Source organism: Eucalyptus grandis, chromosome 2, assembly GCF_016545825.1.
Source record: "Eucalyptus grandis isolate ANBG69807.140 chromosome 2, ASM1654582v1, whole genome shotgun sequence".
NCBI classification, from domain to species: Eukaryota; Viridiplantae; Streptophyta; class Magnoliopsida; order Myrtales; family Myrtaceae; genus Eucalyptus; species Eucalyptus grandis.
In genome coordinates, this window is record NC_052613.1 from 36,935,476 (window position 1) to 36,948,535 (window position 13,060).

At 43.8% G+C, this 13,060-nt stretch overlaps 1 protein-coding gene and 1 long non-coding RNA gene across 2 annotated transcripts; one reads left to right on the forward strand and one right to left on the reverse strand.

Annotated features, from left to right (window-relative positions):
• LOC120290872 lies at window positions 1-4,229 on the forward strand. Its single transcript, XR_005548596.1, has 3 exons — window positions 1-560; window positions 806-3,837; window positions 4,121-4,229. It is a non-coding gene; the product is annotated as an uncharacterized LOC120290872 (long non-coding RNA).
• Window positions 4,230-4,721: 492 nt separating this feature from the next.
• LOC120290699 lies at window positions 4,722-5,764 on the reverse strand. The gene is made up of 4 exons (XM_039307062.1): window positions 5,414-5,764; window positions 5,226-5,294; window positions 4,981-5,049; window positions 4,722-4,892 (listed from the first exon to the last, which is right to left on the reverse strand). The coding sequence occupies exons 1-4, from the start codon at window positions 5,417-5,419 to the stop codon at window positions 4,722-4,724; spliced, it is 315 nt and encodes a 104-aa protein (XP_039162996.1). The 5' UTR covers window positions 5,420-5,764.
• Between the last annotated feature and the right edge of the window lie 7,296 nt (window positions 5,765-13,060).

Sequence of the window (13,060 nt, forward strand, 5' to 3'; positions counted from 1 at the left end):
GCCGCTTAAGCAGGTCGCTCGCCCGATCCTCCGCCGCGCCGCTCCGGTCCTCGGCCGCTCCTGGCGAGCTTCAATCGCGGCCGTCCCTTCTTCTCTCCCAGCTTCCGTCGTCCGCAAGTTTCAAGTCCTTCATCCGCAAGCTTCACTCCTGTTCGACCGAGATTAGCGTTGTTCAAGTCGGTGCAGTTCGCCCAAGAGACAGCGATCGCAGCTTGTCGAAGCAACGCGGCGACAAGGCGCGGGCTCGTTGTGGAATGTCCCACCGATGGCAGCGAGGCGCTCTTCCCAAGCCCGAATGGGCCGTTCCGATTACGGTCAGGGAGCCTGCAAATTCTTGGGAAAGACCCCGGCTTCCGCATCCTCTCTTCTTCGATGCTCCTCGGTCTATTCGTGCCGCTGCAGTTCCCGAAAGAACGGAATTTCCTTTCCCCCCCTAATGCCCTGCGCCGTAAGATGGACCCAAGCTGGCGAGGTGGGTTCTTCTCCCTCGGCGTAAATTTGGGATTTGTCTCGCACCGGCGTTGCTCCAGCAAAGGCTTTTTTGTTTTTGGCCTCCGACGGTAAGCTCCGATGTCTGGCTTTTCTCGCTGCTGTGATCTATGAACTGTTTGCGCATTCGCCAGATGCGCTCAGTAATGAATTTAACGGTAAGGTTAGCGACTTCTAAGGACATTGCAGAAAAAGGGGTCGAAATTCTTCTTCTTTGTCGGTTTTTATGGCATCCTCGAGTTTGGAACTTGACTCTGTTATTGTCAGTAAGCTAGATATGGACGTCTCTGAGTAATGCTTTCGTGGTAATCTGCAGGAGGCGGATGAATTCATCATCGGGCTATCTATGTCTTCTGATTGAAACAGAAACTATTCAGTCTAGTAAAGTTCACAGCGTTGCGGGGGAAAACTGGCGGTGGGGAGTTGAAATGATTGCATATGTTTTGTTGATTGTCATCTATGTTTGTCTCTCTAGGTCTGATGGTAAATACTAAATGAGTGGTGATTTTGATTTGGGATCATATATTGCTTCACTCCATTTCAAATGCATTTATAGACTGCATGTCTACTGGTTTGGTGATGCGTCCTGACTTGCTTTATAAGTTGCTTCTGGTTTCTGCTTAACATTTTCATGATATGGTAAGAATTTGCCTCTGCTGGTTTGGCTCTAACAGTAAACCCAACAAGGCTTTTCTTTTCTTCTTGTTTTTTTTTTTTGGGGTGGGGGGTTTATAGGAGTAGATTTGAATTGTTGAAATTGTGTGCTGACCATTCATGCGAATTAAACATGTTTATCGCGCCTGCTTTCCATAAATATTGATGTTAATGTTCTTCGATAGTCCCCAACATTTTACTACAATATTTTGGTTTTCACATAGATCATGTTTATGTGAGAACTGAATGATGGCATGGGATCTGCATTGCTTGAAAACTGCAATTGTTGCCCACGCTATGTATTTCTCTAAAATTGTCTAGCTTTGGACAAAAACCCCTTCCTTGCCTTCTTCCATTTAGATATGAAGATGACTGAAGCTTTGGATTTCAGGGGTTGGAGAGTATGTCTGTAGGGTGAGCATAGCACATAAGCTGAAGCCGGTTGCCGTATGATCAATATGTAGCTTCTCTTTGACCACGTGATTTGCTTGTTACTTGCTTTAAGATCTTGTTTCTCGGAACGCCAATGTACTTTTCTAAAGATGGTCATGAGGAGCCTTCATCTATGCCATTAAAGGGCAAAGCTGGGAAGGCTTGAAACTAATAGAGTTATTGAACTGAGGAATTAATGCAGTGAGTGCATGAATTGCTTCAATTCAAGCTTTAATAAGTTACGAGGTTGTGAAATAATTTGTTGTTTTCAGGTAGAGAAGAGTCATGTAGTGAGAAAATCGAGTGAGAAATTGATTGCGTGTCTCTCTCTTCGATTCTGCTATTCTCTTAATCCTTATTTTCCCTTTCATGTCCCTAACTGGGGACTTCACATTGCTGTAAGCTTGTCTTTATGCCTTTATACATTCGATGGGAATGATGTCGCATTTTAAGTACTAAGAGTTGGTTCACAATATGCTATTCATTTCTTGTACGAGAGATGGATTCTTCAAGGTGTCTTTCATTGCATTTGGAAAGCAAGATGCTTCTTGAGGCCCAGCCCCAGACGATGATGGTCGTCTCAAAGGAACCGGGCATGCATACTTTACATTCAAAGCTCGATCTTCCAAAATTTTCATTCGAGCAGAACTCGTGCTTGTGTGCAAATTTGAAGCTCCACTTCGAATTAGTCAGGATTTGAGGAATGGTCTTTCATCGCAATCATCATCAATTTCTATTTCTGTGAAGTGGATACTTATACATTGATATTCTTCTGAATGAATTGAAACTATCCGGCTGAAAGTTTCATCAATTTGACGGGCAATAAGTACGGAAACTCAAGATGAAAGGGACTTCTCTCTCTATGATCGATGATAGAAGATCTAACTATCAGTGCAGAACAAGAAGGAAATTGCAAGCAGGAATAGGAAGTTATGTGAATTTATTACTGGGCTAAGAACTTAGATTAACTTGTCAAAACGAGATTACATGACCACAGAGATACATCTGCCTCTACTTCAATGACCATGGTTCAAGCTGCAACGATGGTGGCATGAATCTATTCGACAAAGGTCAACATGATCAGAGGCCAAAAAAGGCAGCTTTCAGAGCTAATACGGTCTAAAACTGTACCAGAGCTAGTTTACATAGACAAAATCTGCTAGAAAGCTCATATGTGGAGACTTTGAGGCCTGTTTAAACGGGGACAGTCCTCGACTCAGCTGCAGTATCTTCCTCATGCTCTCCAGAGATTTCCTCGAGCGAATGGCCCCTTGGCTCTGGCACCAAGAAGATGAAGACTATCCCAAAGAAATTGGTCACGCCGAGTGTGATTAAGGTCTTCTTGACACTGATCCTGTCCACTGCATGCACAAAACGGAATGCATTCACCAAGGACCCAGCCTTGTCAGCTGCGGCATATATGCCAAGACACGTCGACCTGAGCTGCAGTGGGAAGATCTCAGCGGGGACCACAAATGTGGTGGCATTAGGGCTGAAGTTTGTGAAGAAGGTGGTGAATGAGTACATGATTATGAACCCGATTCAATTGTCTGGCAAGGTCCGTTGCCCATCATCAATTGTACCGCGAACCCTCCGATCTTGTCGTTGAATGCCAGCGTGAACCAGTAACTTTACGCAGCTATTATTATACAAAGCTAGAGCTCGAGCAGCTCATTGCATTCAACTAAGCCCCAACTATCACATCTCTAGTACGAGTTCTTCAGCGCCTAGCTGGTAAAGGCCGAGCTTGAGCTCCGGTCCACCCCTCCCGCCACTGAGAAAGTTAAGTGAATAAGAATTAAGAAATATACCTGCAAACAAGAATTCAAAGGAAAGAAAAAACAGGCACTTGTAGAAGAGTTTTTTGAAAATTTACCACCTCAACAACCTGCATAGTTTTGAATTGATGTTGGTCAATCTGCATCGCATTCACGAATAATTACAACATATGGCGGACAGATTTTCTTGCTTGGTTTGAATCGATGTCGTGGAGGAGCTATGCGGCAAAGTGCAAAGTGGAAAGGAGTCGCGCGTCGTGAATGCCAGTGCTCTATTTGGCTTGAAATGCCAGTGCAAAGCAGGTTGGAGGCAAATGCGCCTTGACAATGAAGATGACCTCAAGTTCTATGTGGCTTCAAATGCCAGTGCGAAGCGGGTTGGAAACAGATGTGCCTCGACAATAAAGACGACCTCAAGTTCCATCTCAGTGTTTACAAGGTTGCAGGAATTGTAACAGTAAATAAAGCAAACACTTTGCCTTAAGTAAGAAATCATTTGACTAGTTCTCTGCAGTAGAATGGGAAAAAAAGTGACACTTGTTAATTTTTTGCTCCAATTAAATGGCGAAATACATGGATGATGCGACTCTTGAGAAAATAAACGAAAAACTAATCCTAGAACATGAAGCTCGAGAGATTCAGCTGCAGACTCTGCACATTACCTCACATAAACATTCGACTTTCATAACCATATGGTTGAGGTTCATATGAATTGTGTTTTGCTTTTGTGGACATAGGCTTAATTTGCAAATTTTCTTTTCGTGCAGGTTCTGTTGAGCACTCCTGCATGCCCGAGCCTCCCACAGTCCCATCCGTTCCATACAACACATCTGTCTTCGATCGTAAATCATCTTCACCTCCTTCATCCTTTTGGTACATAAATCGTGTTGAAGGAATTTCTGGGCAGCTTGCTACTGGATATATCGTGGAGGAAGGACATGCACGAAGTCTGCAACTTATGAGCACACTTGCCAGTGCGATGCCGGTTACACTATTCTCGTGAATGTTGGCATCTTCCCATGCTTCAGTGATTGTAAGATATAAACTCAAAGACTCGAGATTGCAATTCATACTAATTCCCAGTTTTTCCACTCATCCGATTTTCGGAGTCTTTTTCCAAGACATTATCTTCACAACAACAAGAATCGTCTAAGATTGAGCACATTGAATCACTCTAAGAACCGAAGTCACAATCTGGATACTCCAATAGTCATCTAGACATTGCCAACCACGATGATTATATCCAACCGGTTGAGGAACAGCGATTTCTATTACCTTCACCCATCTGAGAACCCATTTCACGATCGAAGATTCCTACTAAACTCATCTTGAATCAACAATGGCTTTAATTTTAGGAGGAAAGCAAGGTCAGTCAGGTGAAGTCAAATGATGAAAACTAAATCGTTCTCTCTTAAGTCCCCATTTCGGCCCAAGAACATACTTTGCAGCAACGCTTTTTATGTGCTTCACCATGTGCAAAACATGCTCCTCCGATTCAATCACATTCAGTCCAGCTAACAGAAAGAACAGTTCCGCTGCCTGTTAAAGAGTTCCAGCCATCAACTATTGATCGAACCGCAGCGCATTAAGGTCGGCTAAAGAAAGAAGAACAAGATGAGTTCCGAACCTTGAGCTGGTTGAACAGGAGGGCCGACGAGTCCATCTCCGTCCAATCAGGCCATAAACGGAACGTACACTGCAATCGGGGAAAAAAAAACGATCAGCATCGGCATTCTTAAAAATTCACCGAGCCAGGGCTCGATCCCTCGCGCTCGGCCAGGCGAGCGGTCGAGCAGACTTGCCCTGATTCATAACCCTACTACTGACGTGGTTTAAATGGACCGATCGAGCTACAGTATCGAGACACTTTACCAGATTGTGCTTCCACGAACTCACGTAATCCTTCTTCGTACCCTGTCCTTGTCGACGAGAGGGAAGGCTCTGGTGGGGAACATGGAGGAGCGGGGCGTGACAAAGAAGAGGGAATAGGACGAACAAAGGGGCACCCTTTTCAAATTAAAATACGAACCCTTTTCAAAGAGCCGGCAGAGATATTCTACCTCCATATCTTAACTTCTGGGATTTCGCGGATGAGGTGCCAATAGCAGCCGGTCCCTTTCTTGCATCGCTCCTGTAGAATGGGGCAATTGATGATCCGGAGGTCTTCGAGGGAGGGAGGGAGGCCATATTGGGGCAACTCCCTCAGCTTCGGGCAATCGGAGATCCATAAGAATCGGAGAGAGGGAGGGAGACTGCTGGACAATCTTTCCACTTTCCCCATATTCCAGATAGAGGGATGGAGCAGGGAGGGAGGGAGCGGAAGCACAAGATCCTCCTCGTCTCCCAATCCTCCAGCGCGGCCCATGATCTCCAGTACTTTAAGGGATGTGAGGGGAGTAAGCCACTCGCTCGCTAGCTACTTAGGGCGTGCATGGAAACACTCCAAAAAAGTGTTTCCGGCACACTTCTGTACGGAAAGTGTGCGGGAACAAAAAACAGAAACGCGTTTGGTTGCGTTTTTGTTCTTTTTTTTTTTTTGTTCCTGAAACGAAATAGGAAAGAAAAAAAAAAAAAAAAGTTGTTTCTCGAAAAACACTTCCGAAAAAACAAAACGACTCTTCTCTCTCTCTTCTTCTTCTCTTCTTCTTTTCTTTTTTTTCTTCTTTTCTTTGGCCGGCCGCCGCCTCGGCCATGGCCGGCGACCGGCCGTCGAGGCTCGGCTTGAATCCGGCGAGGCCGCGTCGCCGGCCCCCGGCGAGGCTCGGCGTCGCGGGCCCCGGCAAGGCTCGGGCTCGCCGGACGGGCGAGCTCGAGCTCGCTTGACCATGGCGAGGCTCGGGCTCGCCGGATCTGGCGAGCCCGAGCTCGCCCGGCCAAGGCGAGGCTCGGCGTGGCCGCGCGGCGCAGGCCGAGCCTCGCCTTGGGCCGGGCGAGCTCGGGCTCGCCCAGATCCGGCGAGGCTCGGCCTCGCCATGGGTCGGGCGAGCTCGAGCTCGCCAGATCCGCGAGCCCGAGCCTCGCGGGCGGCGACGCTCGCCTCGCCGGATCCGGGGGCGAGGCCGAGCTCGCCCGGCCAAGGCGAGGCCGAGCCTCGCCCGACCACGGGCTCGGCCTCGCAGGTGGGCGGCGAGCCTCGCGTGGCCGGGCGAGGCCGGGGCCTGCCCGTCAATGGGCCGCAGGAGGCCGGTGACCTAGGAAAAAAGAAAAATAAAAAGAAAGGAAAAAATAAAAATAATAAAAATGTTTAAAAAATTAAAAGAAACAAAAAAATAATAAAATTTAACCAAACGTGTTTCGTTCATTTTTTATTAGGACTCAAACGTTACCAAACGCGTTCTTTTGTTCAAAAATTGTTAGGAACGTAAACACTTTTTTTTTTTGTTCCAGGTGAACAAAAAAGCACGAAATAAATCCATGCGCACCCTTAATATTCATGCGTCCCCTACCTCAAGTTTTTCTAGTTTGGGCGGCAATCCTCCATCGGGGAAGCGGATACTATCACAAAATTTTATTGTCAGATCATGGAGATATAGAAGTTGATGCAACTGATTAGGCAACGTTTTATCTTCGGACACTCCCGAAGATGAAATTTTGAGATGCTGGGAGGAAGAGGAGGGAAGCACTCCAGCTCTAGAGCAAGTAAGAAGGCCAATTCCAAGGAATTGAGGCCGGATAGTGTGCTTAGGCCCTGGGGTAAGCTTCTCAACTTATGGCAACCTATAATTTGAATCACTTGAAGTGACTGAAGATGGTCTAGACTTATTTGCGTGAGCGACTACACTTCTCGGCAGTACCAAATTTCGAGTCTCTTGAGGCTTACAAGTAAAAATGGAGAGGCTAGCAAAGAATCGCAATGGGAGATTATTAAACTTTACAAACAAGACATCTTGTTCCCCTTGGAATTGATGCTGCTTCGTTCATTTGGATGAACACTTAATCCTCTAGGTAAAGATTGTAGCATATTGCAGTCCCAGCATTAGTAATGATATCATAGATTTTGGTATATTTGTTTCGAGGAAAGACACGAAATTTGGACAATTTTCAATGACAAGTCTTCAAGAGAGTAAAGGGTGTGCATCTTGCTTGGAAGCTTCTCTAATTTGATGCAATTCCTCATGTGGATGGTCTCGAGGTTGCCAGGCAGCTCTGTATCTCCTTCTTCAGCCACAAAATACACGAATTCAGGACACATGTTGACGACTAACCTCTTAAGACAAGTGAGATTTTGGATTACATCTCTGTCTTGCCATAAATATGTTAACTTTTCACAACTTTTCATATATAACTCTTCCAGCTTGATCAGGGAGCTTGTAAACTCATGATTTAAGCAAGTAAGTTCAGAGACATCTTCTATAACAAGAGAGGTTAGAGATGTCAAGTTTACCAAACTCGTCAACACCCGCTCATTACAACCTATGAATTTTAATTCTTTTAGAGATGGGAGGCTAATGATGGAGGGCAACACATTCATATGCAGACATGAATTGATTTCGAGCTTTATGAGGGAGCTTAGTTGACTAGGCAATTTTCCTATCACACAGGACAACCTTCAAGGAGGAGATGCTCGAGATGAGGGAACAAAACTCCTACTTCTTCAATCCGAGTGCAATGAGACCAGTCTTCCCACAATGGCATGTCCTTAAATTCTAAAGTTATTAAGGATGGAAAAGGACTTTCATCAGTTCCATAAAATTGAGACCCTATCGTGCATATAGCATTTAGACTTTCAATGTATAGTTCTTTGAGCGAAGATAGCTGCCCGGTGATGGCAACATTTTGGCCCTACAACATCCATGTAAACGTAAATGCACTATGTTAACATGTGGGGGACTTTCTAACCATGACGGGAATTTTAGGCCACCATAGCAGGATATCACGAGATTTTCAAGGTTTTGGTGAGGGTGAAGAAAGTCGAGGACCTCTGCTTCAAGCTCTTCATTTCAGGAATTTTCAAAATCTGGACTCCATTGCATGGTCAACCGACATATTCCCTCCTTTGTGAGTAAATTGGTGTCCCTAGCATCTCCAACTTCTTGAACCTTATGCAAATTGGAGATGCACAATTCCCCTTTGAGGTTTTTCAGGTTTTTTAACTCCTTCAATCTTGACCCATTTTCTATTCCCACTACAAATTTGGACAACATCTCAAGACCCACCAAATTGCCTATATACATTGGCATCACTCTTCAATTTGGAGTGTCGGTAATGTCAAGAAATTTTAAATTGATCAATTTCTCCATACCTTTCGGTAATTCGGTGAGGTTTTGATAGCTTTGCAACATCAAAGCCTCTAGATTGTACAATGCAACAATTGACTTTGGAAGCATTTCAATATCGGTATATGACAAATTGAGGTGCCTTAGGTGCCTCAGTTTGCCAATGCAATCCGGTACCTTTCTAATGTAATAGTGACATAATGAAAGAACCCTCAAGTACTTCAATCTAGATAACAAGTCGCATAGCAATTTCTCAGACAAATAGGACCAAAGATAGTACCTAGATTGCTTCACTAACGATATGAAGCTCCTAAGTCCTTTCATACCATGATCTATTTTGAATCTTTCTGCCACAATATGACTGCTGGAAATGAATGAGGCGTGACGAGCTAAAGACGCGTTATTTTGATAACCCTCAAACTCAAACTCCCCTGAGCTAAAATACTTTGCACTAGCAACTAGTTTCGCCAAGTCATTCACAAGATCATGCATCAAGAATCGTGATCCATTGCTACTCGACTTTTGAAATAATGACCTAGATACTAGTTCGTTGAAATAATTCAAACCTGCATTAAAATGATTCTTTCCTTCTTTTCCCTCCAACAAGCCCTCGCACTCCACCAGCAAATCAACTCATCCCTTTCAATTTCATAGTCCTTGGGAAATATGGCACAATAAGCAAAACATCTCCTCAAATTGAACGGGAGATGGAGATAACTAAGCTTCAAAGCTGGAAGGATCTCATTTCTTTCTTCAGGTAGGTCCCAAATTTTGTTGGTCAATATAGCCTACCATTCATGGGGACTAAAGTTTGGTGCGCAACAGCCCGGCCAATGTCTTCACTGCTAACGGCAACCCTTTGCATTTTCCTACTATTTTCCGACCTAATTCTTCAAGATGAGGATGACAATCGAAATTTCTGACTCCAAGAGCATGAAATGCGAACAAAGTCATGCAAGCGTCTTCTAACAACTCTTTGAGATAATACGGTGCAACACCGGCAAATGAAGCAACGCCGCTGTTACAAGTGGTGAGGATGATCTTGCTTCCCTTTGTTCCCAATTGAAAAGGCTTCAATAGAGTAGTCCAATTTCCATACTTCTCATCCCAAACATCGTCCAAAGCAACAAGAAACTTCTTTCTCGAAAGGTTTTCCTTGAGTTTACCTTGAAGCTAGTTCAGATCCTTATCTTCACATGACAAATGGGCGCTAGTTGTCCCTAAGATACTCTTTGTGATAGCAAGCGCGTCGAAATCATCATAAATACAAGCCCATGCTTTCATATCAAAATAGCTTGTGACTTTAGCATCATTGTAGATTTGTTGAGCCAAAACCGTCTTCCCAACACCCCCATCCCTACAATGGGAATCACTTTTATATCCACACATGTTCTATCGTCTTCTTGTCTGGTCAATAATTCGAGGATCTCATTTTTTTCATCCTTCCTACTAACAAAACCAGGCTCGGGCAAATACGTAGTAGGAAGCGGCTTATCCAGTTGGTAGTATGCTGATCGCTCCCCGTTATTCTCTCTCAAGTGCAGACTATCTTTAAAAGTTATGATATCTTGTAATCTGCCATCCATCTCTCTAATCTTGGATCTCATTTTGCAGTTGAACATAAATGCACATACGCTCAATTTGAAGCAACAACTCGGAAGAAGGGACCTCCCCCTGCTACAGCTGGGTTCTGCATCAGACTTGTTTTCCACGGATTTTATGGCAAACTCATCAAGTAAGTCATCAATGTCATAGGCCAAGTTCCCGAGATCTTCGAGCCACGACTTCACTTAGGGATCACTAGTCAGTTGCCTATCCTCTGCATCATAAAGCACCTTGTCGATCTTGATCAGCATCTTCTCCCATTTCTTTAGCAACGTGTGGATCCCCTTGCGCCGTGCAAAGTTGAGCAACTCGGGAGAGGCCAATTTCTCGAACAGCACTTGAAGAAGGGCCTGAAGAAAGAGCTCTACGATGGGCATGGCTTGGTTCGGGAGTGGTAGAGGATTAAACAAGAGTGCACGGATGGTTTGAAACAAAGTGTACTGGGTGGAGAGCAAGCAAAGGTTATTACGTCCAAGACAATAGCATCAAATGATGGGTGTGAATAAAAGACTTTTTAATCATCAAGTCCTCTGGTTAGATTCGACAAGGCATTTGTCAATCTTGTGGGCCGCCTTTGGCGTGAAGATGGAAAGACTTCTAGCGCAATTCTGACGCAAAACTAGGTCTCCATGGCATATTAGCCCGAAGGCAGAGTCAAGGAAGCCCCACGTCAATATGGCTCCATCCACCCTAAAATTATTCCAAATTGTGGGTCCCTTCCTCACCGTCTCCATCTGCACCAAGCCTGCGGACTTCACCAGCCGTTCACCTCTCTTTTGTTTTTGTTTTGTTTTTTTTTTTATCCTCCTAAACAAGGGGTCCATTTCATTTGAAAATGTTTTAAAGTTGTTCTAGCGAACTCTGAAGGAAAGTCGGTTGATCAACAAAACCACGTCTGTGGAGGCAAAGGGAAAAAGGAAGGCTTTAACTTTGCAGTCGTCACCGGTGATGATAACGTTGAGCCCCCCATTGAAATTTTCAGCGACCAGCTCGAACGTTGTGAAATGCCCGTCGTTGACGGAGGAAGCGACTTGAGAAAATCCCATTTAAGCCCATGGAGATAGGAGAACATAGATCTTCCCTTTTTCCCATCTTTCTCGCCTGCAACCTCGCAAACCGACCTGGAGGTCCTAAACATCATGAATCAAAGAGACGAGTAAATGTATTCATAACCATTTTCCAGGGAAATAATGATATTTCTCGGTATTCGACTGAAACTTGAAAATGAATTGAAAAAAAATTTCCACCGTTTGGTATAGAAAATATTTTCCTCCGTGCACTTCTGTCAATGATTTTTATTATTTTATTTTTTAAATCAAGTTTAATTATGTTTATTTTTCTTTTCTTTTTCTTCTTCTTCGTTGATCAATCGCCAGCCATGGCGACAACCAATGACTGACCATAGGCGAGCTCAAGCCTTGCCATAGGCTAGCAAGGCTCTAGCTTCCCAAATATTGTGGTGAGGCTCCGTATCACCTGATCCATTGAGGCCGAGCTTGCCTAAGGTCGGCGAGCTAGGCAAGGCTCAAGCCTTGCCCAAGGTCGCTAAAGCCTCACCGACCTCTAGTGGCCTCAAGTGACTCTCCAAATTCAATGAGTTGAGTGGAACTCGAGTCTCGCTAGAGTTTGTTGGAACCTTGTTTTGGCAAGCTTGGGCGAGTTTCCCTAGTGTTTTGGTGACCTCAAGCGAGGTGAAGTAGAGCCTCGCCGCCTTTTGGTGAGGCTCGAGCTTGTCTTTGGCTGGTCACCAACCATCGCCGTGGTTGACGATCATCCGAAGAAGAAGGAAAAAGGAAAAAAAAAAAGATAACTAAAAATTCTATCTAAAAAATAAAAATAAAATGAAAAGATGTTTGGTGAGAAAAATAAAGCAGTTGATTTAGAAGTGGAAGAAAGAAGATGGAAAACGTTTCCTACTTTCTCAAAAGCAGAAAACATTTTTCTCTATTTTAGAAGGCTTTTCTTTTTTTATGGAAAATATTTTCTCTGACTAGTTCATTTTTCATGAAATGAATATCGGAAATTTCAAAAAAAAATTCTTAAAAGTTGTTTCAGTGTAATGAATGGAGACTTAATGTCTAATTTTTCTTTAGGAGGAACTTCCCAAAAACCAAGCCATTGAAGGCACATGGCAGCTTCTGAAGAACTTCCTAATTAGCATTGCGCATTGCTCACTTCAAATCTTTGATTTAATGGCCTTTTCTCTATTATGATAAGTCTTTTCAAGCCAAAGAAAAGAAAAAGGAAAATTGTGATAGATAAACAGTTGTTCTTGGTGATTCACTAATGAGGCCATGAGCATCGTGATTGAGACACGCGTGGCGTTTTAAAGATGCTAATTAATCCTCAAAGACAGGGCTTCAATCGAGCAGGTTTACTTAGAAATTTCAAATCCTCCAAATCCTCAATAAGATGTGATACTAGAAATCAGCCATTCCTAATAAGTTAATTAGCACAATGAATTTAACAAAAATAGAGAGAAATTATGCAGGATAATACTAGACGATGATGGTCATCTCAAAGGAATTGTGCACGCATACTTTGCATTCAAAGCTCGATCTTCTAAAATTCTTTTGAGCAGAACTCGTGCTTGTGTGCGAATTTGAAGCTCCACTTCGAATTAGTCTGGATTTGAGGAATGGTCTTTTATCGCAATCATCATCAATTTCTATTTCTGTGAAGTGGATACTTATACATTGATATTCTTCTGAATGAATTGAAACTATCCGGCTGAAAGTTTCATGAATTTGACGGGCAATAAGTACGGAAACTCAAGATGAAAGGGATTTCTCTCTCTATGATCGATGATAGAAGATCTAACTGTCAGTGCAGATAGGCCAGAAGTACAAGAAGGAAATTGCAAGCAGGAATAGGAAGTTATGTGAA